At 42.0% G+C, this 26,919-nt stretch overlaps 2 protein-coding genes across 2 annotated transcripts; both read left to right on the top strand.

The window, feature by feature from the left end:
- The first annotated feature begins 8,992 nt into the window (after positions 1–8,992).
- Positions 8,993–10,435, top strand: LOC108937303 (homeobox protein Hox-B6a-like). Its single transcript, XM_029253983.1, has 2 exons — positions 8,993–9,478; positions 10,191–10,435. The coding sequence occupies exons 1-2, from the start codon at positions 9,052–9,054 to the stop codon at positions 10,433–10,435; spliced, it is 672 nt and encodes a 223-aa protein (XP_029109816.1). The 5' UTR covers positions 8,993–9,051.
- A 2,113-nt stretch (positions 10,436–12,548) lies between these two features.
- Positions 12,549–14,276, top strand: LOC108937292 (homeobox protein Hox-B5a-like). Its single transcript, XM_018757120.2, has 2 exons — positions 12,549–13,211; positions 13,915–14,276. The coding sequence occupies exons 1-2, from the start codon at positions 12,596–12,598 to the stop codon at positions 14,160–14,162; spliced, it is 864 nt and encodes a 287-aa protein (XP_018612636.2). The 5' UTR covers positions 12,549–12,595; the 3' UTR covers positions 14,163–14,276.
- The last annotated feature ends 12,643 nt before the right edge of the window (positions 14,277–26,919 follow it).

Genomic DNA, 26,919 nt, shown 5'->3' with positions numbered 1-26,919 from the left:
ATTGTAATATTGTGGCCGCAGAGCTTGATTGCACTTGCTTTATTAGAGCTCTTAATTGGTTTATTGAGATAATTGTCTGGGAGGTAAGTCATCCACCTCACCTCACCTCACCTCACCTCACCCCACCTGGAGTTTCAGGTGCAAATCAAGCGCTGAACAATGACTGTCGAGCACGTGCTGCACCGCTGGGCACCTCGGACCCTGACCTGTTCACAGAAACCTTTGCGCATCTTGGACGTGGTGTTACACTGTTTTCAGAGCGACCTTTTCAATACGAGTCCGACTGAGAAAACAGCAGCACGTCTCACTCTGAGCGCGAGAAGCAAAGGAAAGTGTAGCCTAAATAATCATTAGTTGTCCTATGACTCTGCATTTATTGTTCAGGAAGGTTTTGTGTGTCAGTGAGTGGACAACTGGAAATAGTTACTTTTTCCCCCCATTTCCATCAGACTATCTACTGCTCTACATGTTTTTCCCTATTTTATTTCAGTGCTATTTTTAAAACCAGTTGATGATTAAAAAATACGAAGAGGAGCGGATGGAATAAGCCGCCCGTTGTTTACCTCAGTGCTGTGGGAGGATTGCATGTGTTACCATGTAAATGTTCATGTTTAGGTAGCCTTTACACTTAAGCAGCACATGTACATTAAAACTATATAGTATCTATATATATATATATGTGTGTGTGTGGTCACATGTATTAGATTTTCTATATATATATTCTATTATTAGATTTTATATATACTATATATGATTTAGATAAATAGTATCACGTCATTATATGTAATTCTATATATAATATATATGATGTGACACATGTCTTTATATACATAGAATATGTAGAATTCATACTTTAGTAGTAGCGCTGAAAATATATATAACTTTGAAAATGTATCAGGGTATCAGTAAATTAAAAATGTATTTATAAATTTAATTTTTATTTCAATTTGTGACAGTTTTTCAAACGATTTGTTAAATCTATATGTATAGAAATAGAAACTAAATTATACCTGTTTGGCAAAAATTATGTTCTGGGACCTTTTGAATTTTATTTTATTTAATTTTAGTGGAACAACCTTGATGTTAAATTGATCGAATCCACCTAGTTAATGCCACTTTACCGTGTCTTGGGTTTATAGTTCTGTTATGTGTCAAGTAATGCAGCTGAAAAGAAAAATAATGTCGCACTTCTGAAAATATTTATCTGACAAGTGCAATAAATATATTTCGCAACGTTGCGAAATATATTTATTGCACTTGTCAGATAAATATTTTCAGAAGTGGAGCCACAACTATTATGACACTGCGAAAAATTTGCCTTACTTTTTGTTATGCATTTCTGAAAACACACTTTTTGTATTGTTTATTAATTTGGTTTAAAGATACAGTTAATTAAAATAACTGGTCTCAGCTGATGATCGAAGACCGAGCATCTTGGGTTCTGTTATTGCTGCATGCAGGCCTAGACCCTCGCAGGTGTCTGCAAAACACTCTGAAATAAGTAATAAATGCGGAGTTTGAAGTATTTAAATACATATAACTATTTATAACATTATTTTAAAAATATGGTACATTTTACCCTTTTTAATATGTTATTTCTAAACACCACCCGGCGCTCCTACCGTGCAGTTGGTTTTTTTTTTTTTTGACCGTTCCCTAAAATTTTAGCATTATTATTAGGTATTATAGGATTCTTTAATTTTTTTAGTCTTTTAATTTAAAATTTCACTAGAAGCAGAAACTGAGCTTGTGCAAAGCCTGTCTTGGTCGGAGCATCGTGTGTGAGCGCTGTGTGTTAAAAGATCCATCAGTCGCTTATTCTCGTCCTCTGTTATTATACATATTGCGGCATTTCACTCCAACGGAGTTTAACTTGGGATGTTTTTCAAGAAATTCTGTTTCAGTAGACTGAACAATTTTATCGCATGTTTTTGTTTTAAAAAATCTAGAAAAAGTAGAGGCTTCATTTACAGGGTTTAATTCAGAATACTAGCAGCAAATACAGTTACTACATAAAGATTAATAAATGGTGGTAAGCAGTCCGAGATTGTTAGGTAATATTAAACCTTCCTTAATAATACACATTCACTCCTAATGCGCATCTTTGGTAGTAAAATATAAATGATACATGTCTTTCAATGTGTAATATAAAGTATAAGGCCAAGTATTGTGAAATATTCATAAATCCTGCTATGCTTATATGTTACAGTCGAAATTAGGTGGAAAAATTAATTTACCGGCATGAGCTTATTACTCTTTATAGGGTTATAATCGGAAAAGCAGTTCACTCAGTTTGCATTACTGTATATTTTTCGTTACTGTGTTTACATTACCACGTTTTCCCTATAGGCTCATTTTGTGTTAAAGGATCTTACACCACGGACACAGCAAACACGGTACCGCTGAAAAACACATCGATGTACTGAGGATCCTGATTCCTTTACTGCGTCAATAAAGGAGGGGAAAAAAAAAAAGGGAATGAGAAGAAATGCACAGCAGTCGAACGTAAAGTGCAGTAAAGCAAAATAAAGCCAATAAACCGAGCAGTGAGTCGTTTGGACACAGCAAAGGCCCGTGGGGAAAGGGATCAATTTCGCTTTCATTTTGCTTTCTTCCTCTAAACCTTTTCAGCCCAAGAACGGAAAAGTGAAGCGGGCGGTGGACACTGTATCGGTGGGCAGTGTGTCGGTGGACACTATGTCGGTGGACAGTTTGTTGGTAGATAGTGTGTCGGTAGACAGTGTGCTTGTGGACAGTTTGTGGCGGTGTGTCTGTGGACGGTGTGTCGGTGGACAGTTTGTTGGTAGATAGTGTGTCGGTGTGTCAGTGAGCAGTGTGTCGGTGGATATGGATAGTGAGCAGTGTGTCGGTGGACAGTGAGCAGTGTGTCGGTGGAGAGTGTGTCGGTGATCAGTGCGTCGGTGGACAGTGTGCGCTTTTAATTGTGCTCATACCCGTGTGTCGCAATGCAGAACATTAGTTTTTCGGTTTTACCCCAAGGAGCTGCAGTTGCGCGTACAATATTTATGCCTCCTCCGCCCAGAACCTCTTAATAACCTTTAATAAAAAAGCAATATGCCGTATTAAAAGGTATTTGTTATATAAAAACGGAAACATTGTATTCCTTTATTTTTCTAATTGTTTCATTACTCTTACTTTTTTTTATTTCAGTTTAATGTGAATCAGAAATGAATGCACGCATTTTTTAGAAGAATTTCCCTCTCTTCTCCTCGAACACAGTTTATTTTGGGTTATGAAAAGTAAACTCGGCAAAATCTGAACATTTGAGGCGGAAAAATTATGGCTGTAGCCTTTGCATATATACTGTATAGATAATATACTTATAGAAAAATTCCCTTACTGTTTGCGAAAAGCTTGCTATAAACACATGCCAGCTACATAAACGGAGAACATCTGCACGAAGAACTTGTTCAAATAATGCGCAACATTGAAGATTAACGCGACCAGAATGACACGGATCCAGTTTTTGTTGATTTAGTTTTGTTAGCCATGTGTTGTTTTAGAGGGAGACGTGCAGTTTTTGTTAGACTCATAATGTTCTTGCCCTACAAACACACGTGATGGTGAGAAATATGTACAAATGTTTTATGTTTATGACCGAATGTGTGCGGAAACTCAGTCTTTGTACACACATTCCCGGACAGGGCACCGACTGCACGTCTTCATAAATGCAAAAAAAAAAAAAAAAATGAAGGTGTGTGAAACGAACGTGCCGATCGGTCGAACTTAGTGGAAAATAGCAGATAGTAAGGAATAAAGAGAATTTCCCGAGTCAGTGCGGCTCTTTCCAGAAGCCTGCTTAAAAAGATGGCGACGGCGAGGTGACTGCAGCTGAAGCGCTCGAGAAGAAATGCTATAAATTCCTTGTTGTTTATGAAAATTTACAACTTTGTGATAGAACTTTATGAGGGGCTCGGTTCTTGGATTGGCCGACGATGGTCATGTGGATGGGTAACCGTGTACATGAACTTTTTATGATTTCCCAAGTGGTTACATTGCAGCATTCTTTTTGAAGGGAGCACCTTCTGTAGCAGCACCGTGGTCCTCCTCGTGCCTTCGCACCTTTCGTCCCTTCGGATGGTTGAGAAATGAACTTTGATCGCTGCTGTTGGGCTCCTAGATGAGCACGGAGAGCCTCCCTTTGTGCTCCTTGGGGGATTCGTGCCGCACTCGATGCTGGCTGGGAGATGGGGAAGACGGTGGAGATCACGCTGGCTTCTTGGTCAAAGCCCAGGGATGGAGAGATGAAGGGGACGAAGGTGCTGCCACGGGCGCGCGCACTGGGGCGCGCGCGCGCGCTCACCCTCGCCCTCACCCTCGTGCCAGCACTGGTTTACTCTGCTCCGTTCGAACCCCGAGCAGGAGCGCAGAGATTTTCTCAGCCTTTCTGGGACTCGGTGCACATTTACCCGCCAAAGGTAGGACTTTCTGGCTTTCGGTGCGATTCCCCGTTTCAGCTTGAAACGCGTTCCAGATCCTTCCAGCACGGAGTGAGTGAGCGTGTGAAATTATTTGCAAAATGTGAAACTATGTAACGTGCCACGTGTGAGTAATAATGGTCAGAGATCAATAACGTGCACGATAGCCTTTTTTTTTTTTCCTTTTAGCTTTTCCATTTCTCGCGGAACTTTGTAACACGGGCTGCGTGGACAACTCAGCTGCTTCTAATTTTAGCGACTTGTTTTATCTGCGGCTCTACAGTGGACGTCACTCTCGGTCCGAGCTGCTGTCGCCCACGCTGCGGGTTTCTTGTGAATTTAGATGTTCTGATTAGATTGCCGTGGACGGTCTGTCTCTGGCTGCTCCACGCAGAAGGTACATTCCTTCACTCGGGCAAATCCGCCCACATCTTTACAATAATCGTGTAATTGTGATTGTGTAATCGTGAGCATCTGGCGCGATGTCTCATTTCCACTAAAGGTCTGGTTGCTTTTAAGAAGCGCGGGATCACCTTCAAGTGGAGGATGCAGCGCTTTTGACGTTTTCCCTCATTATTTTCTGTCAACCGGTGCTAGCTACACACGGCGGAGCTTTGCTGCCCATTTGTCCTTGGCCAGTCTTTACCAGTTCTAGAAAATACGATTTCTTCAATCTGATTTTCATGCACCGAATGCAGCGGCTGTTTTTACTCTTTTCCCCGCAAGTACTTTCTTAACCGCTGATACTCTTGCTTTTCAAACTCTTTATACTCATCTTTGCATATATGCTTTTTTTCGGGGCTAAATATATTGGAAGTAGTTGCTTGTTATTCCAGTAAATTTCATTGTGCGTTAAATCATTGCATGGGTATGAATGTGTAATAAATTTGCGGTTCCCGGCTAAGCTGACATGAAAGTATCTTTAAGTCGGCTGATTGCTTGTTGAATGAATATGAATGTTCATATTCATACTCCGGTGTTTGGCCTTTTCTTGTTTTGTAGTGCCATCTAGCGGTGATGTGCAGTAGCGCTAATTCTCGCCTTAATCCTTCCTCTTAATTGTTTTATAGTTTCCCGGCTGTTTCACGTGATGCTTAAAAACGTCTTTTGAGCTGGATTGTTTTGTCGTGGGGAATGCTCGGGTGTTTGAAAGGAGGGGAGGAAAAAAAAAAGGAGGGCGCGGCCCTTGGTGCTGAAATGGAAACTGATGCCGGAAAAGAGGTTGTAAATTCCGCGCTGTCATGTTGAGCCTTTGATGTCTGTCCGTGTGAGAAGCTTTTACTTGTGTCATAAACAACACCGTGGGGCGCGATTCAGCCTCCTGTCCTGCCAACCCGAACCTGTAATAATACTCCGCTCCTTCCGCCCACTTGGGTTTGTCTCCCAACTTTCCTTTGTGGCTCTTTTGCTCCGAGCTTCTTCGTCACAGCGCCGCGAGCCCGTCGGGTGGTCACCCACGCGAACGCGACACTCTCGAGAAGAGTGTGTGTGTGTGTGTTTTATTAGAGGGCACCGGGTTCCTTTTGTACAAGCCCTCACCGGTGGGTGGGGTTCGTCTTCGTCGCGCACACGTTCGTCTGAAATGACACACACTCCTTATTGTAACACTCACTGTAATATATATAACTGGAGAAACTCCGTTTGTTTCATCATGTATTTGTCTCTTTTTAGTACAGCCACCCTGACTGAGACGGTTTTGTTAAAAACCCCTTGCCTCGATGACGAGTGTTTATTCCCAGTGAAAGTACAGGATTATAATCCGTTAGTCCTCTTCTGTGGTGGTGGGCCTCAAGCGATGCTCTCAACACACACTGGAATCCCGTGTTTTCACGGAACTGCATTTCCCCACGTCACTGGCAAGGTTCTGGCGATCAGGCTGCGTGGTGTGAAAAGTACGGTGAGGTGGTCGAGGGCGGTAAACTCCACGCGCGCGGGATTCCCGGGAAAGGCCGTGATTGCTGTGGCACGAGGCTCTCCAGCGCTCCCAGAATAAAAGCTCGTCTCTGAAGCTCCAACTGCGACTATTTGGTGCAGCTCCGCAGTGTCGCCAAAACGACTCATTGCAAGTCACAAACTTTTCTTTTTTTTTTTTTTTTTTTTTTGGGGAGGGGGCATTACTGTACAGCTCAGTTGAGTAGCTAACTGTGGTAACTTTATAGAACTTTAACAGGTTATGATTAAAGGTTAAAGCGAGGACGTTTTCATGAAACGAATGGGAAATGCAAGTTTGAATTCAATACATTTAGTGTTTTTTTTTTTTTTTTTTTTCCCCCCCATGGAAAGGGGTGAAAGTGCCCTATTTATACGAGCTTCATATGCAAGATATTTACACTGAAATTAGGAAAGTGCTACATTATGGAAGTAAATGCGCGTTCATTTATTTTAATTTATGTATATTCCTTTCTTCTATCGTTTTTTTTTTTTTTTTTTGCTTCTAAGTTAAATGATCAGAATTGCTTTTGTATCCTGACTTCTCTGAAATTACACCATAAATGTTGCATAGCCTAGGTCACTACAGCCCACTTTTATGTTTGCGTAAAGAATAAATTTGTTATGCACTGACAAACGACAATAATAGTAAACATAATACAATCTGGGCACATTATGACAAGTCAAAATTTTAATGACAGGCACTGAGAAAACGATGGCTATTGAAAAACACGTCAGCCATTTAACATACTTTATCTATATCTATATATGTGCATAGTTTAACACAAAATACTACATAGTACATCAGTTCATATTCGAAAATTTGAGGCTAAGTATGTGTTCAGTAATTTTAAATATTTTAAACCCCTGTGTGCATTACGAGTTGGTGCACAAAATACCCAAAAAAAAACACCACCGGCTTAAAAATGTCAAAATTGAATTTAATGAATTTCCCGCATTTAGCGAAATCACTGACATACTTAAATATGCAGCGCAATGCTTGACACTCATGACATGTTATGTGACACCTGGGAAGGGGGCCTGCTTGTTCTCCGTTATCCGCTTTTCTCCCTGAAAAGCTCAAAACTTTGTCATCTTCTCATAGGTGGGTCTTCTCTGGGTTCTGTTCTGTGCTCCGAGGTTTTCACCGCCTTTCCTGGCCCTTTCACTTTTTCTATTTTCTTTCCCCCCCTCTTTAAGCAATCTCTTGTACTGTTTATTTTCTGGCATGTTTATGCATTTCCTCTTCCAGCGGGTCCCCGAAGTAAAAGCTGCAAGCAGGAAAAACATGGTGGCATTATGAATAGAAGGATTAACAATTTATTTTAGGTATTATACCAATTGGTGGTTATTTACCATTGTATTTCGGTGTGAACAGGAATAAGAAAACAGTCCGTTCGCATTGACTATACTTGCCGCACCTGTTTGGGACTTTATGACCGCTTATGTTTAAGTGTGTATGTATGCTCTTTTATATGTCCCTGAAAGTGAATTGGACAAAGGCGCATGCTAAAGAAAATATGAAAAAAATGAGCCGGTACATCAGATATACTGCAGTAACTTGGACTCGCAATGTACAATAATAGACAAATAAACAGGATCATATATGTAATATGTTTAAAATCCGCTATCCCCAAGGAGTGCAACACTTTCCATGCGTCTACCAGTAGTTTCTTAAATTATTTTAAGAAAAACATACTAGAAAGAGGTCAGATACAGGCTATACATATGTAGGCTAGTGCCCAAAAAGTAATCACGTGGCACATGTTAGGACCTTTGCTAAATTCCGGCCTTTCTTAATTTCTTTATTCTCCTAGCCTTCCAGTGACAAGTTCTTTGACTTTTACAGTTGATACGCTTCAATAAACCAATATTTTGCATAAACCAATATTTTGCACGCTTAAGCGAAATATTGGTTATACAGGTATGAAGGCAACATTTGCTATTCTCTTAGTAGGGTAAAATGTGTTTGCAGCTGAATCAGTTTTTTTTTTTTTTTTTTCTGGAGTGAAAAGAGGAAAGACAGTAGAAATGCTATGTTCACCCTGTGCGAAATATTCTGTATCGTGGTCACTCACTGTATCCTGGTCACTGTAATGTGGTCACTGTACCGTCTTAAAGTGGAACTGCGGACACTGGTAGATGAATGAAACCTCTCGAGCGCGACAATGTGCTTTATACACTGGAAGCATCGGGCGACATTCATATACGTGAGAAAAAGGTAAAAGGGGAGTGAACGTGTGCAGAAAAGAGCCCGTGTTTGTGAAAAATGCTACAGCGAATGCACAGCTGATTTTGAGCCTCGGCTCCATCGCAATAACGACAGAGAGCAGCAGATACAGTTGCGTTCGGCCGAACGCTTTGAAGAGAAGGATAATAATTTTGCGTCGGCTGTTCGGACGCGCGCTTTTCTCCGAGAGCCCGGTCTTATTATGCAATCGCGGGTCCCCCTCGTGGGTGCCGTCTTACTACCACACTCGACTCTGATTGGCCAGCTCTTGATCAGGTGGTAATGTTGTCGTCTGTCCCGCACTGGCACCTAACCCCCACCCCCCACCCCCCACCCCATCCGCCCCCCTCCCCCAAGCCAAAACCCAACCTTCAATAAACTACTAATAGCTAAACCATCTGGACTATAAAACACAACAAATCATAAACCAAAGTGAAAAGCGCTGCCCTCCCGATGACTTCCTATTTTGTAAACTCCACGTTCCCCGTGACTCTGCCGAGCGGACAGGAGTCTGTCCTGGGACAGATACCGTTATACTCCACCGGATACACGGATCCCTTAAGGCACTATCCCGGCGTCGCCTATGGAGCCACGGGCGTTCAAGACAAAGCTTACCCTGCATCTTATTACCAACAAACAAACGGCGTGTACCACCGGACAGCTCCGGCCAGCTCCTGTGACTATGCAGCGCCCAGCTTCTACAGGGAGAAGGATCCTGCGTGCGGCCACGCTGCTGCGGAGGAGACCCCTCTCCTCCTGTACCAGGACCCTCACAAGAGCTTCTGCGCCGCGCAAAATAAGAATCTCTTCCCCGAGGGTGTCGACGAGAAGCCCGCAGCTCCCATCTACCCCTGGATGCAAAGGATGAACTCCTGCAACGGTGAGTCCCCGTCCCGTCCCGTCCCGTCCGACGACCCCCGTCCCCCCCCATCCCGTCCCGTCCCGTCCCGTCCCCCCCGCGTCAGTTTTTCCACCGTGTGTCTCCGACGGATCTTTTCTCGGATCTCAGACCCTCCGCGCGTGTTTGCCGCGCGTCACTTCATAGCGGGAAAGGCTCGCGAGCCGGTGTAAAGTGCCGGTGCGCGCTCAGATCCCTCGCCTCCTCCTCGCCGCGCGGCTGCGTGCGAATTTAGCTGCGCACAGCTACTCGCTCGTTGATGGAAGCGCTTTTCGAGGTGTTGTGCGCCGCTCACGTGCAGCGCCCCGATGCGATGCTCAGCACAGGCGTCATGTAGGTGTCCGTGGCGCGTTAGTGGCGCGAGCTCGCTGCAAACTCCAGCTAATTGTCCTAATGCGATTTCAGATGAAAAATGCATGCAGCATAATTCGCCCCGCAAGCAGCGCAGAAGGGAAAACGCGGTGACAACGAGCGCGATAAATAATTCTATGGCTGGAGGAGCGCTCTTTCTTTTCTAGGAGTGTGTTCCGCTTCGTCCGCGCTCCGAGCTACTGCGCCGCGTCCTCCTTCAGGTGCCCCGACACCCACCGCTTGACCATGTTGCCCTGCTGTGGTTGGTAAAAGAAGCGTACTTTCGGTCTTCATGTTCCTTTGTTTGTTTGTTTTCTTTGTTTGTTTGTTTGTTTTCCCGCAGGAAACTTTGCAAACCCTGGTCGCAGGGGTCGTCAGACGTACACTCGTTACCAGACCCTGGAGCTGGAGAAGGAGTTTCACTTTAGCAGGTATTTAACGAGGCGGCGCAGAATAGAAATCGCGCACATGCTGTGCCTGACCGAGCGCCAGATAAAGATCTGGTTCCAGAACCGCAGGATGAAGTGGAAAAAAGAAAATAAACTGATCAACTCCTCACAAACGGCCAGAGAAGATGAAGAAAAATGAGGAGGGGGGAGAGGGGGGAAAAAAAAAAAAAAAAAAAAGACTGCAAAAGAAGAATCCGAGCAGATAGCTTCTTATCATAACATGGGTTTATTTTTTATTTTGTGCTCTAGTATGTAAAATTTGGGTATAAAGATGGACCAGTATTACTGAATTTCACCTGTTGCCTGTGTTCTTTACATGTTTCTCATTTTTTTCGCATCTCAGGTAACTGATTTCTCGTGGTTTTGTGACGTCCCCCGATTTAGATATTCCCTTATTTGACAAAAATGACCATTAGCTACGATGTACGCGGTAGTATATGTTAATATTTAAGATGCATGAAATAAATAAAAATGAATGTTATATAATTGTTGTTTTAATTACTGATCCCCTCTAAGTTAATGTATCTACATTTGAAGGTAAATGGCCGGGTTATGATACTTGCACAAGCTGTCTCATATGTGTGTGTTTGATCTAAGGGCGAAAAACTTCCATAAAAATCTGATACGCTGCGTGACAATGTTTTATTGACATTTTTTTATTAAGTCATTGTTCACACTAGAGGTCTAATGGGATGATTGTTCAATAAATGTAACGACGTGTAATAATGCCTCACCTTTTTAATTCTGGGCATGTCATAAAACGATCCACCAGGTAAAACACAACTAGTTACACGTGTAAATAATTTTTGGCACTCCTCGGCATGCCTACCGGTTGGCAGTAGGCCTGTGATGTAAAAATGTGCACACATGTAAAATATACTAAAATACAAACACCCAAACATATGATGGGATGAGCATCTGTGTTCCAAATTTACATTAATTTCCAGATGTCTGTCTATTTTAAGGAGATGTTAGATGCTTCCCTCGTGGGTCAGTTATGCTCAGCATCATGTAAGTCAGGTCCGTGTTTACAGCTTTGCAACACGCGAAAAGGCGTTGATGTGTTTGGTATCTGAGGTTAATTGAACACTGTATGAATGAGCAGATGAGGTGAATGCCAACCGAGGAAAAAAAATAATTTATGCATAATCTTCAGTTTTTTTTTTTTTTTTAAATAACCACAAGTTTGATTTCTATCGTCTTCTATCGACTTTATTTTCCTATCAATACTGTATTTGTTTTACAAGTGCAAATACTGACTGCGTCGACAGTGTAAAAGTGCATAAGGAAATGACATATTGATTTCATTGCATATTGAATATTGATTAGAATATATTTTCAAAAAATTAGAAGTGTGTGAGGGGCTGCGTTAAATTTGGTTTACGGAATGATCCCATGAAACTATAAGGATTTTGTGAAGAGAAAACAAAATAGTTTAAAATTATCTAAAACGTCTCCCTTTTTTGTATTTTGGACTGCATTTCACCATCTCCAGAGAGCTGTTTGCTTGTCGTTTGCGCAGTTCCTACATTTCAAAAGAACGAAACGCCTGCGGTATTAATTTACCTGCCGACAACATCAGCTCATGGTATAATTTGAAAATGTTGCATTTTAGGATTCGCGGTTTCAAAAAAATAACGGGACAAAATGTGTTTTTTTTTTTTTTTTTTTTTTTAAATAAACGGACTTTTCTAAAACCATTTTATATACCAAAGTGGTGTTCGGTGAGTTTTCCTGGAATCCAGTACTCAGTTTTACCTCGATTAACATAAAAAATTAGTGGCATTATACACAGCATGTTCGAGCCATCGCCTTATTTACTTATTACTCCATGCAAGTCTATAAATACGCTAAATATGCCGACGTAAAGGACTGATATGCCGGATAATGTTGCATACAAATCATTTTTATATCTACGAGCAGCGAATATGCAACTCATAAAAACTTGGAAAATGTTTCGCAATAAATTATATTCCCGGCAGGGGACGCTCTCCGCCAACACGGCGCGCACAAGGCGGCCACTAGGAGTCACGCATTGACTCGAACCCAACGATTCTCATCTCGTCATCATTTGTAACCATAGAGCATGAATTACCCCTTGAAGTCATCAGTGAGAATTTACGACTGGTCAACAGAAGCACGTGGTTACCGGAGCGCACCCCCAACTCCCATATTTGGCTACATACATAGCAAAAACGAAGTACAGTGCATTGCTATAATTCATTAATACATCATAAATCGTGAAGCACAGCCTTATAACGACCAACATCTACAAATCAAGGCTCCTAAAATAAGCTAAATGAGCTCTTACTTTGTAAACTCGTTCTCAGGGCGCTATCCAAATGGCCCCGACTATCAGTTACTGAATTATGGTAGCAGTAACGGCGCTATGAGCGGCTCGTACAGGGACTCCGGCACAATGCACTCGGCTTCTTACGGCTACACCTACAATGGAATGGACCTAAGCGTCAATCGTTCAAGCAGCACTGGCCATTTCGTGGCTGCTGGGGACAACTCCCGGGGCTTCCAGTCTCCAGACCCCGATGCGCGCTTCCGACAGCCGTCCAGCTGCTCGCTCCCGTCCCCTGAGCTGCTCTGCTCCAACAGCGACAAACTGGGACCCAAAACTGGCTCCTCGAACCCTCCAGAGCAGACGTCCGGCTCGGCCAAAAGTAACCCGGGCAACAGCGCACATTTCACGGAGATCGAGGACAGCGGCGCTGCTCCGGAGAGCGAAGACGGCACGAAAAGAAGCGCCAACTCCGCCGCACGGACAGGGCAGCAGCAGCAGCAGCAGCAGCAGCAGCAGCAGGAGCCTGCAGCTATTTCCACCAGCACCACCACCACCACAGCAGCGAGCGATGGGAGGGCGCCACAGATATTCCCCTGGATGCGGAAACTGCACATAAGCCATGGTACATATGCTGTATTAATTGTTTTTTTCCATAAGGATGGCCGTTGCGCTCTGCGACCCATTATTATTTGGCTAAGGGCTATTGCCCGCTTCACTGTCTGTTTTAAAGCAGCAGCTGAGCTGAAAGCCACATAAATCTTTCGAGTGCGGTAGCCGGCTTTGAGAGGTAAAGAAAGACGATAAAAATCGAGTGAAAGGGGCAGAAAGGCTGGGAGATGGGCGAAGTTCCCTTTGGCCCCTCTTTGAAAACTTAACGTACAATACGCATGGGAACATCCCTGAATGCATTGTAGTGGGACGCGCAGTAAAACGGGACGAGTTGGGAAAGCGATGAAAATGAAAGAAAGAAAGGGGCCAAAGTGGGCTGTGGCTAGAATGTAAACGCGAAAATAGCCAATAACCAAGCATTTTCTTAATAATGGGAAAGGAAATGTTCCCCGTGCACTGCGCTTAAAAACCTGGCTGACTAAATTCTAGGAGACGGCAATTACGTTCTGCAACACATGTCGCTGAAACTGTCTGCACGGGGAAATTGCAAATCGGTGCATTTAAGTTGCAGCTGCATGCGCACAATTGCACTCTTAGTTGTAAAAATTAAAAAAAAAAAAAAAAAAAAAAAACAGAAATGTAAAACAATGGTTTTTGTCATGCTGTGCTGGTGAACCCCCGTTAACGGTCATTGCATTTTTGTCCACGCTATTCAGATATGACCGGACCCGACGGGAAAAGGGCCCGGACAGCGTACACCCGCTACCAGACCCTAGAGCTGGAAAAAGAGTTCCATTTCAATAGATATCTGACCCGCAGGAGGAGGATAGAGATAGCCCACGCGCTGTGTCTCTCCGAACGCCAAATTAAGATCTGGTTTCAGAACAGGAGGATGAAATGGAAGAAAGACAATAAAATGAAAAGTATGAGCCTGGTTAATGCAGGTAGCGCGTTCCAACCCTAAGTGTACAAGGTAAATGCATAAGATGAATAAGATGAAGCTAACACAAATTTACTGTATAGCAAAAGCACCTTTCAGGCATGTTGTTGATGTTTTAGACAGAGAAAAAAAATCTACTGTGGTTCTCCTAATGCAAACCTGTGTTCATCTTGGTGTTATTTTTTATTGAGTGAAATATTCAGAAAAGTGACAAGATAAATGCACCCCGGTGCTGCTAATGTGGATATACATATCGTTCATGTGTATAGTGCTATGTCGATGCTTTCCTTCACGTTAGCATGTGAGCTCTTAAATGTTATAACTTATTTGCGATCTGTGTGCTGATTTCATGATTTTCAGAGGTCAATGGTCCTCTGTCCAGAAATGAAAGGTAAACCTACTCCCGCGGCATATGTGCTGGAGTCTGCTCTGAGTCTTCTTTATGTTAAAAAGTATATTAAAGTTTGGTTCATTTCATTAGGCTTATAATGTGTGAAGGTTTTTTTTTTGAAAAAAGTAAAAAAAAAAAAACCTAGATTTTTATTAATCTCTCCGTTGAAACGTGTGTACAATTCGAGAACGATGTATGTGTATATTTTGGAATCGTAAATGTTCCATACAGAATGTATATATTAGGCATTTAATGTGACCAATTTGCTGTATGTAGTGAGCAGAGTGTATGACACATAAAGTTGTCATTTTCGACTGCTTGTCAGCTTTTCGCCAATGAGCTTTTTGTATTTGTCGCTTGGAGTTAAATAAAGTTCCTCTTATTCATACCAGCCTTATCGAGTACTCGTGTATTTTCGTCGTGCGCAAACTCGTGCCGTGTTGCGCACATGTGGCAGTACGGATGACATTGTTCTGCGCAGCTCACTTACACAGACATGCATTTACCATATTTGTTTCATTTATTCCAGCTGGATTGAGATGGGCTGATCATATATTTTTGATATACGATCATCCCAGAAAAATGTCGTGAGTTTTATATTCGAAATTTTGTAGTCTTATATTAGACTTTTTAGCCTCACTAGACTCAAATTGTCTGTCTGCGACCAGGAATTACTGTCAAATGTGCAGACAGTGTCGTATCCTGCTTTGAGGCGCAGGTATTGGGTTGATACATCGTGGGACCCAATATGTGCAACGTTCAGACTATAGATTTTGTGTCCTAGATTTCAAAAAATGTGGGTGACATTTTATTTCCCTACACACAAGCTAGTATGTTATGGTTAGGTAAGTTTTTTTTTTTTTCTCTCCAAAATAAACAAATGCCCTTTCTTATCTAGAGTAAGCACCGGGAACTGCTCCACCTTTTGGAACTACTGAAGTTACGTTGAGAGTTGCGAAGACCTACCAGAAAGCGAACCGCCATGGCTCAGCTTTTGACAGTGCGCTTCCAGTTCCTTCAGAGCTTTGCCAAACTGTGCCAAAAGTTATAAGAGGGCTGTCTGCGACTTTTTAAGACGAGCGCTGGTTGAGTGGCGCGCGGGGATCGCGCAGGCCGGGGACGGACAGCAGCCCCTACTGGCTCTGCTCGGTCACGTGGGGCGCTCAACTTAGTTTTATTGTTTTTTGGGGAGTTGACACTTTAATGTGTCTTTTACTTTTTAGCATGCTGGTGACGCTTAGACCGCTTCCAGGGCTGAAAATCCAGCAAAGGAAAAAGGTAAAAGTAAGCCGTGAAGTGGCGCCTGCACGCAGCTGCCCTGTTTGCGTTTGGAGCTCCGCTAATTCTCGTCACTCAGGTCCCGTAGTCTCGTGTCTCAGAGATCTACTTGGCGTCGTCAGGATGAGGGGAGCGGAAATATCCCTAATTGCAGTGACATGACTTTGTTTGGACTGAGCTCTTGCACTGTGGCGGTGAGTCCTTGGGTTCCTACACGAGCTTGTTGCGTACCTGAAGTAGGGTTAGGCCTCACTGGCGGTTTAGGCCTCCACGTGTGTGTGTGTGTGTGTGTGTGTGTGTGTGCCCTCGCACGCGCACATATTTCTCTGACTTTAGCATCTTGAAGTAGCGAAAAAAGTGTTGGTCTCAACCCCCCCCCCCCCCCTTCTCAAGAAGTTCTGCCTTGATTCCAAGGTCAAATGAAAAATATTTGAATATTTTTCCAGTGGTTAAAATTACTTGTTTTGTGAGACAGCACATGGTATATTACAGTGTCACTGTGTAACGTAAGTCAGGGTACAAGATATGTGGAGCAGCCATGATGAAAGTACAAAAGTTGGAAGTTGAGTTTTTTGAATTTGCTGAAGGATGCGCAAGTACAAGTACACGCGCTGTACTTAGTTAGGACGAGTATTCATTTATGGTCTGGAATTTCCTTTCAAGTGAAAACTGAGTATATTTTGCTTCCAAAAAAAACTTGGGAAAATCACCGCTGTGTGTAAATAGCCGTGATTTCCAACGACGTGTAATATAAATGGCTCTAAATATGACTTAGTTTGTGGGGAATTTTCGTCCACCTTTTCGTCATTTTCGTCCGATGCTTTTCTGCGTTTCTGAGTCTCATTTTGTCGCTGGTGCTGCGAATGAAGCTCCTGCTCGTAACAGGTATTATTGATTTTGGAACTATAGAAGCTTCTTATAAACCCCGAACCATTAAGTGATCAAATGAGAGTTTCTTCGCTGCATGTCTGAGCTCATCGATCTTTCAGTCCACAGTGAGGGGCGATTCAATAACTGTCAAAGCACCACGATGTACGCAGATGTGTCATATTAAGAGTCTTTTTTGTGATTCCAAGTACAAAGTATATTGTCTCGGAGATAAAGTTTGGTCCCTGCGTGACACGTCTGTATTTATGTCCACAAAGCTCACGCAGACTGCTTCATATTTGCAGCCTATGTCTGTGCTGCATATCTATGTAGGGATATTTTTAGTGGAATATTTTCTTGTGGATGGTGCGGATATGATACTGCATAAGAAGGCTGCCTGATGGAAATGCGTGTCTTCAGTCCCAGTTTTGATTCCACCACAGTGGGAAAACATCCACAAAAAGTTTTGCTCTGTGGTTATCTGATAGCTCAGGGGCTTTAATTAGATATTACGTTTGTCATCCCCTAGCTGCAAAACATCCTGTTTATTTCAAATGACAAGAATTTAAACAACCCGGGTTCACAACGAAATATGTATTTTTACAAAAGCGTATAATTAGTAGTACTTCAACATGAAGACTTTTCTGTAAAGTTAATGTTCTGTCCTGCTGGGTGTCTTTTCATGAAAATGTGTGCATTGTTCTAGAAATGGGATGAGAAATCACTGATGTGTCATTCATGTTACGTTGCTTTTACAGCTTAGGATGCAGTGCTTTTTCATTATTAAGTGTACCGAAAGTTCTGGATCTGGTGGGAATGGCACTTCAGTAGCACCAGCTGGCATCTGTAGACGGCCCGTGCAAGGAAATAAAACATATAAAATGCTGTTTCGTACAGATTTTACATTATAATCGTGTGGTTAGGCAATTGACAAGTATTTATTTTAGAAGTCCTGATAGGTTTCATTATGATAGCTTTTTGATTTATCAAACACTTTGTGACTCAGATGCCGCTTTATTAGTGTTGGATCAGTTGCAAAACATTATCCTGGGAGAATTCCTGCAAAATGAAATATTTGCTGATAGAGGGCCACTCTTTGAAAATAATTGGCCTTCGCAAAAAAAGTCAGGAGTTTCGTTATTATTATTATTATTATTATTATTATTATTATTATTATTATCTGTTACTTCAATTTAAGTGCAACTTGATGAAAAGCCTGGAAGTACAACAGCGAAAAAAAAAAAATTCAGTTTTTTCTATTGTACTTAATAACAGCGTGGAAAGGGTTTTGCTCGAATGTCACAACATCTTTGGTTTATAGCTCAGCTATTGATCATGCCTCTCCTTCCCTGCGTTTACACATCAGAATCCTTACACTGTATACATGTACTGTCTTGAAAATTATGATGTTGAATTTCCTGTAAATTTCAGTAGAGTTTGTTCTTTTCCCTGGTGGAGCGCGGGAGTGTCAAAGAGTAGCCTAAACAGGAAAGTGAAACTGGAGCCGAATTCTGTTTAATTCTTTTTTTTTTTTTTTTTTGCTTCCTCTTTTTAACGATACCATGAGGAGGACGATCCGAGGCGATGAAGATCTGTCGATAAAGGTGTTTTTTTTCTTCTTCTTTAACGAATCCATTCACTCCATATGACCACACAGACCTACTCCCTCCTCAAGGAGAGTCGGGCCTGGCGCTCATGAGCTATAAAAGTTTTATTAGAGCTTAGGAAGTTTCACAAGTGTTTCAAGTGTTTCATGCAGTGGAAATGATACATTAATAGTGGTCATTAATAATGAGGATGTCAATATTGTGTGGGATGTGGCGGTGCCCTAACAAAAAATTCTACTTTTCTAACAGCGGGGGAATTATAAATGTTACTCTTGATTTTTTTCATAATGAAATCATAAAAAGTGTCAGCGTGACGTTGTTTTTGTACTGTTATAAAACAACCTGCAGAGTACGTCAAGTGTGTTTCATTATTAAATACAACGCAAGAAGTGTGCACAGGTCCGAGTGAAAACCCTAAACCGCGGATTTCTCAGAAATAATAATAATAATAATAATAATAATAATAATAATAATAATAATAAGCAATATGTGTGTGTGTGTGCTAGCGGGATTTTAAAAGCCACTTTCCGTTGTGCATTATGTTTCAACCTTAAGGCCCTTGTACTTCACTCCTTAATTCTGCATATTTATGTTTGTCTTCTACATTGGCTGTGCTGAAAGTATTTTAATTACACTGGGAATTTCCCACTTTACCTTCGCAAACACAACGTAATTCGCTTGTTTTATCGCGTGTAACTGTTAACGGCAACTAACTAAAGTGTTCTGGCCGAGGCTCTGAGACGTTTCATTGTGACGATTTCGAACGATTAAATCGCCGTTTTAACAGTGTAATATGTTTCGCGCGTTGATGGGGGGCGATCCGTGCTCACGTCTCATCAATAATTCATAGGGCGAGGATCATTCCAAGGTCAGCAGACGAGTGTTTTTATCGGCTCTACACTGCGCCGTTTGACAGGAATAAACCGTGTTTGTCACACATAATGACGCCATCGCCGATGTTTCAATAGCGACATTAAAGTATTTATATTTGCTTTCGAGTTTATCTTTTAAAGGAGTTACACAGAAACAGAAAGGAAAAAAAAAAAAAAACTGGAATTAAAAAAATCACTTTTTCCCAGTTGCCTTACTGCGTTTCGCTGTTGTAAAGTATGATGGATATATGGGTGGAAATAATTATGAACCTTTTGAGTGTTTTATGGGTGTAATAATTAACCGTGATAGGCATTTTTAGATAAGGCTCGATTGTAATAGCGCTCATGCTTGTATTTGCAGGAATATATGATTTCAGATTAATTTCAGATATTGTTCAAATATTTGAGGTGATCTTAAATATTTCTCTATTTACACAGCGTTATAACTCAACAATTACGCACAAATGTCATTGCTGTGCAGTGTGTATTAATGTGTGTGTCTTATTACTGTAATAGGTGCATGTGACGTGCAGAAAAATAAAATTATCGTTCTTGTTTTGCTTGAATATTATTCGTGGAATTGGTTATTGTGGCGACTGAGTGTGTTTGGATGGACTTTCCGGCTGGAAGCTGCGCTGTGAAGAAGCAATTCTGCGGTTTGCAACGCATCTCTATCACCAGCAGAGCCCGCTTTAGTCCACCGCCACCCTGAACCACCACGAACCACCGTGAACAACCGTAAATACTTCTCTGACCCATAACTGCCTATTGTTAGTACTGGTAACTGGCTGGGTTTCAGTCTCCCATGCAGTTAAAGTGCAGTGACTCTATCTATCTATCTATCTATCTATCTATTAGAAGGAAAATTCAAAAGGTGTGCTTAATTTCTTGGCTCTTTGTCTCTCTGTGTATTAGAGGTGAAGGTAGGTTCATTATAGGAGTTCAAAATGTGAGATTTGATGGTTTGACTGTGTGCAGTTCACCATGTTCTACAGCAGCTGGTGGAAGTCAGTGGCGAACAGGTACGGGAATGAGAGGCAAGGAAGCAGGAGGAGGCGGACTGAGGTGCTGTAGATGGACCCATGCGAGCAGATGTGAGAAATGATGGGAAGGGGAAGGAACGAGGAGCGAGACTGACCTTCAGGGTGCTACCAACGGTCAGGTCTGAGGGTACTAAAGAAAAGTACAGACCAACAGCTTCAGAGGCCCAAAAGAGCAAAAAGGGCCGTAGACTTCGTGTTTTATCTGTACGTGTGGTTTAGTTTGTTCTGGAGTCTCTCTAGGTTATTCTACCATCTGCAATGTTTTGCAGTTGTTGCGCTTGGAAGCAGTAGGCTTTTTATCACCAAAGGATGGCTTATAATTCAGGAATAATTGAATAGTTGAATATCGTGAACACAAAAGCTGTTTTATAATAGGAAAATAAATCCTAAACCATTTAGCCGTCTCCATTATACAGCAAGTAATTTATTAATTCTTTCATTAACGAACTGGAATGGTATCCAGTTCCAGTCTACCTTTCACGTTTTATTATCTTAAAACTCGGCTGAATAAATGTTGCTTTTTTTTCAGTGCTCACAGAACCTTGCTCACAAAATTGAAGGTAAGTCTTAAGAGTGGTTCATTCAGAATGATTCACAATTATTCTTCACTGAGTTGCCACATTCAAGTACATTAAAGCGTAAAATGCATCTGCGAAAGAAAAGTCTGGATACTGAAATAAGCAGCTCATGTGTGACTGCTTGGCCGTCGTTTGGACTTGTATGCTGTAGTTTTGACATGAACAGCACTTGTTACTTGCTTCTCCGCTAAAAGTACACGGAATCTCGGCGATTTCACAGGGGAAAACGTGTAGAGGGAACTTGACAGTTTGAGAAATGTCGAGACTGAGTAAGAATGCATGTTAAAATTATTCAGAAAGTGCTGAAGCACACGCGCGCACATGCATTTTTCGATTTTTTTTTCTCCCCCCTTTATTTGATTGACGAAGAAGTTGAACGCAGCCAGTAAGATGGTCACAGCAGTGCAGTGATTGCAAAGTAACGAAATTTGTGGATCCATTACTAATTTCAGCTGCATCAGTACCGTAGTCACAAATGAATGGTAAAGAAATTACAGTTCCCTTCATAAAACATAACGACATTGCCAAAATATTTAGGCCAGCTTTACATAATGATGGTGTTCAACATATGACAGTATTCTTAAAAAGAAAGCGGCAATAATTGCATAAAATATTTTTCAAATGGGGTTCATCTCCTCGTTAGTGATTTAAAATGTACCTTTTCCATTATATTCGACTGAGATTCATCGTCCTACTGCAATTATTCTGTTCTGCTGGACGCAAAGATATTAAATATTACAGACGCAGATATTGCTACTCCAATTCATAAGTGTCGCGTTAAGTTTAATTATTAAGCAAATACACACTTTCTCAGCAGAACATGCGATTATATTGTGACGTCCACAAATTAGAAGACATGTACCGACAGAAAATAGATAATATATTATTTTCTCGGAATATTTCAATTTATAATGGTACCTCGAGAGAAAAAAAAAAAAAAAAAAAAAAAGATGGAAAAATAAAGACGTCTCGTTAGCTATTTTTAGAAATCCGATCCCTGCTTTGCATTCTCCGCAAACCCCTCCCTGAGCATTTTCTCCAAATTAATGACCTGGGGAGAATTCAATATCGCCGTTACCATAGAAGTTGCTGCAGGGAAAGACAAGAGACGAAGGGGTGAAACGGAGGTCAGCGCGTCTAACGAATATTAAAATGCATTGGAGTCATGACACGCCTAGCAGTTTAACAAAGACTGTCAGAGAATGCGATTAATGCAAAGTTAAGTTTGCAGCAAAACGCATTAGAAGGTCCGGCGGTTTGTCACAGTCATTGTTAGTTGTGGCGGATTGTTTATTTTGCAGGGCAGAGAGAGTCGTGTCGTTGCTCGTAAAAGCGAAAATCGTCGCTCGGCCCGCGGACGAAATCGGCCGTGGTTCCGTTTTGCGTGTCCCCTGGTCCTCTAAATACAGACTGGAGAGCTTACGTGCTCCTCTTCTGCATGTGCGAAGGTCACTGGCTAAAATCGTGTCACAACAAGAAAGGAGAGAAACGGGGTGAACTTTGCGCGGTGGGGTCAGAAAAAAATGGTGGAATCCGCAGCAGCACCGCGAGACGGAGCGCTTCTAGCATCTGCCGTAGAGAAAAAAAAAAAAGAACGCAATTAAAAACATCACTTGAGCACAGTAAGTGGACGTTAAAGCTTCATATAGAGCATTATTGGGCAGCAGGTGTTGGTGTGTTTGGGTTTTCTTTTTTTTTTCTTTTTTACCTTGCAGAAGGTCCAGCTCGTGCTGGATGGAGGGGATGGAGATGCGGTAGTTTTTTTTTTTTCCTTTTTTTTTTACATGCTGCTTTTCTGCAGGCAGATTTATTTTGCATAAATGCCTTTATGGGACGGTTTTCACGTCGCCCTGATAACGAGCTCGTGGTTCTGCGCTGCTGTTCTGCTCAGAAATGATGGCTAGGGTTTGAAGGTCCTGGACTCCAGGGAGGTATCAGCGCTTTTCTTAATTGGAAACGCGTGGCATCAAATCTTGTTAGGACACAGACTTTGAGGGACTTTATCTTTTCCGGGGTTTTAAAAGATAAAATGAGCTTGGTACGTTGGTTAAACGTATTAAAGCCTATTTGCAATGAGAATTAAGACATATAATCGTGCGTTCACGATTGATTTTCAGCAGTTCTTCTCTCAACAAACAATGAATCCAAGTGCGCTCTTTATTTCTTTTAGACACGCATTTAATGACACGAGTGTCTCATTTTATTGTTCTGTGGAATGATTTGGCATTTTTTATTTTTCATGTAATTTTATGTTGAAAAGTTCAAAATTATTTGTAAGCTTATATTAAACAAGGCGTTTAAATGAACTTGCATCTGTGTTATTTATGGAAATGTTTAGATCTGTATAATTAAGAGATATTTTTTTCAAAGTCACTCATACCATCCGGCCTACCACTGTTCCCAGTTCAGGTAGAGAACAGGCCTGCGACTGCGTGTGTATCATGTAGCTTGAAAAATTGTTAGTAAAGATTGTGCATAGGAATCAGTTGGTGGCAGTAATTATTGTGCATGCAATATCATATTTGTGCCTGTATGATAATGTGCGAAAACAATATGCGAATTTATGTGCAAAAAAAAAATATTTCAAATGTTTTATATAACTGTACTTGAACTAAATCACAAATCTATATTTAAAAGTGTCATTTGCCATTACAGGCTTAGTTTCATTATCATCTATCATTTTTTTAAAAAATCAAGAAAAATACTTTCCCCTAAATATGTTTTTGCACTCAGATTTCTAAGGTAGTTTAATTAAATGGCTTCAGCACAGTTAAATCACCCAATTTTTTTCCATCTGGGGTGTGCTGTTTTTAAATAACTTACACATAATAATAATAATAATGATAATAATAATAATAGCAACTGAATGAAACACAGTTCAAGGGAGCCACAGCAGTCGTATCGCGAAGATGTTTTATCTGTCTTCTATATATACCCTGTAGATCCGAATTTGTGTGAAGAAAAATTCGGTCACAAATTCGCATCTAGGGGAGTATGTAGTTGATATTTACACTTCGTCCATGTGGGATGACGAAGACGGGGACCTCGGCCACAGCTTTCGAGTAAGACGGTTCTTTTAATCCTCTTTTCCCCTTTAATTGCAGTTGGGTAGAATAACTCATTTTGATCTTTGAGGTTAGAGAACGAACATTTATGTGTCTTCGTGTAATGCGGAATCGCTCTGCCTTGCCGGAGCAATCTGGACAACTGTCTGACACTAAGTGAGCGCAACATGTGTGTTACCCTTGGGAAAGAATTGCGCGTCGTCTCGAGAAAGGCACTTTTTTACGGGGGATTTGCTGTGGATTATTTCCGATGCAAAATGCTTAGTCTGATTTAGGAGGGCTCCGTAACCTGTATTAAGTGATGAACTTTCAATCGATCCTAAACACTGCTTGATTTATACGTCTGACAATGTTGGCTGTAAGTTCGTTGAAATGTTGGCCCACGCGCTTGCGCTTTAAAACGTTGCCGAGAATTTATGCGTTCGACCTGAGCCAAAACGTATGTATATTTTAGAAAGCGCCCGATTCCCTTCTCCTAAGAATGTTGGTCGTTAAGTGGAAAGTTAATGAAGCGTTTTGGGAAAGCTGACTGCTGGATGTTACATTGTTAAATATCACGTTAGTAAGTTAGGGGTTCGTTTTTCTAACGTGCGAGGTGTTTTTGTGCTCCGTGGGTTGTTTTCGCCGTGTTAGGCGGCGCGTGCGCCGCCGGAAAGGCCACCTCGCGCTCAGATGCTCGGCGGAAATTTCCTCTCCCACTTCCACATCCGGGTCTCTCGTGTACAGCCCGCCGGCTGCTCTTTTCACGTGAATTCTCAACTCTGCTTGCGCTGCGGAAAGTGGTGCAGCTTCGCAAACGAGAAAAGACGGGCAACGTCAGGGATATAAGATACATTTAGTACATGATGGAGGGGACGACGGCGCAGCGAGTAGCTCTGCTCTCTCACAGCGCCTGGGTAGTGTGAGAGGACGTGGGTTCGATCCCTGCTCAGTCTGTGTGGAGTTTGCATGTTCTCTCCGGGTGCTCCGGTTTCCTCCCACAGTCCAAAGACATGCTATTCCCCCATGGTGTGTGAGTGACAGAGAGAGTGTGTTCCACTGATGTATGGATGAGTGACCCAGTGTAAGTAGTGTATCTAGCAGTGTAAGTCTTTGGGTGCTCCGGTTTCCTCCCACAGTCCAACGACATGCTGTTCAGGTTCACCCATAGTGTGTGTTTTTTACTGATGTATGGGTGAGTGACCTATAGTAAGTAGCGTATCCAGCAGTGTAAGTCACCGTGGTGAATAAGGTGTGTGGGCTCATAACACTAGAGTTCATTGGAAGTCGCTTTGGAGAAAAGTTTCTGCTAAATATGTGAAGTGATGGATCTTTGCTCCTGTTTGGTCAGCTCCAGCATGGATGAAACGATTGTCCCACCTTGGCAAGAATGTTCACGCGGAATAATTGCCGCGCATAATGATTCTTAGAATCAGTTCAGCACCCGGGGGCCGGAGCCATCGTGTCCGTGTGAGCAGAGCGGTCAGCCTTTCAGCGCCCTGCACGTCCTGTCGGGGAACCCACGGTGGCGATGTCTCCGAAGGGTCACGTCCACTCCCCTTCAGGACCCCCAGCTCAGGACCAGCCTCCGACACACCAATCCCTTCTCTCACTTCTGGTCCGACTTCCCTTAACCACATAACCAAATGGCCGCGCGCACACACGGATCGCCGGGTTTACCCCAGGATGAGAAAGTTAATGTGGTAAACGTGGGTAAGTGTGGTTCTCTTCTGCTCGTCTCCGCCGCTTACCGACACACGAGAGAGAGGACAACTGACAACTGGATGTCCAGCGTCGAACCCGTTGCTCCCTGTGTGAAGTAGCCCTTGGCTGAGATTTACGATATGCTGTTTGTTAGGCAGGACAATTATACCCTCCATAAATTTTTACTGCACTTCTTTGCCAAGCGCCTTTAAAGTAAACACAGGCGTCCGATCCGTTCGTTCCGCGGAACCGTTATTTACGACTTTCTGCGAGGTTATATGTTTCGTAATTTTGTTTTAAGCGCTACATTTCTGTCACTTCCCTGCTGCCACGGTGGGGTTAATAAAAGCGAGGACCGACATCAATCATTCGATCTGCTCGCGGAAAATCGATTATCAAAATTATTATTACTGCACAACTTATAGGCTAGAGATCGCAACGGAATTATGAGAGCTGAGTGATGCTCGTGCTTAGAAATCGTGTTGGGGTGAAGACTGTTACTATTCGAGGAGACGTTTTACCTCTTTAAATAATTCTTATTAATTCCTTGCTCTGCATTCAATACACCGATTTTGAGGATACTATTTTTAACATACGGGTTGTGCTTGGAATTTGATTATCAAATCATAAATTTGGTTTTCTTTCCTCTGATTCTCAGAAGGCTTCATGACCTCCTCCTCGCTGGTCATCTGTACGCATAAAATTAATTACCACCGGTTTTAATTAAGTTTACGTGTTTTATGCAAATTTTGTCTACCTTTGATGTTTCTGTCAGCTCTATACAGGGAGAAAATCAATGGGTGAGATTATAACATGTACCTAGAAAGTATTAAATGTTAAATTTGGGAGTTCATACACACCACCGTCATCGTTTCAGGTAAATGAGGCCTATGGACCATTCATTTCAAAAAGAAATGTAGAACACGTGTTAATGACTTGGAATGAAGTTGATTAAAATGTTTAACACGACATTAGACGATCACTTATGTTTTTTAATTGCTTTATAAACGATAACAGTGGCCCGCCAAATTTTGGAAGGGAAGAATTAAAAAAAAAACTCTCTTGGACGTAACAGAAGGGTTAACATTTTGCCGACAGGGAGCTCAACTTTTACGAGGTGGGAGATCCCAAGTGATGCCCCACAGAGGTGGCCTACATACCATATGAACTCTAAACATGTGTATGTATAGAATGACCCAGAAAAAGGATCATGAACTCCAAAACCAGCTCAGGGAAACCTAATTCCAGGAGAAAAACGTTGTCTCCATTTGTAATTTCAGCAGAATAAAATACAACGATACAAAGCAAAGAACATCCCACGCAATTGTAGAAGAAATAAGTGAACTGCGGTTTGCACAGCCATAGATGTACGTGTTTTTTTTTTTTTTTTTTCCTTT

The sequence above is a fragment of the Scleropages formosus genome, chromosome 8, assembly GCF_900964775.1.
Source record: "Scleropages formosus chromosome 8, fSclFor1.1, whole genome shotgun sequence".
Lineage (NCBI taxonomy): Eukaryota > Metazoa > Chordata > Actinopteri > Osteoglossiformes > Osteoglossidae > Scleropages > Scleropages formosus.
This window is presented reverse-complemented; position numbering and strand designations above follow the sequence as displayed.

Coding starts and splice junctions, on each gene's coding strand:
- LOC108937292 (XM_018757120.2), top strand. CDS start 12,596: ATGAGCTCTTACTTTGTAAACTCGTTCTCAGGGCGCTATCCAAATGGC. Junction 13,212..13,914: donor GAAACTGCACATAAGCCATG/GTACATATGCTG, acceptor CACGCTATTCAG/ATATGACCGGACCCGACGGG.
- LOC108937303 (XM_029253983.1), top strand. CDS start 9,052: ATGACTTCCTATTTTGTAAACTCCACGTTCCCCGTGACTCTGCCGAGC. Junction 9,479..10,190: donor AAGGATGAACTCCTGCAACG/GTGAGTCCCCGT, acceptor GTTTTCCCGCAG/GAAACTTTGCAAACCCTGGT.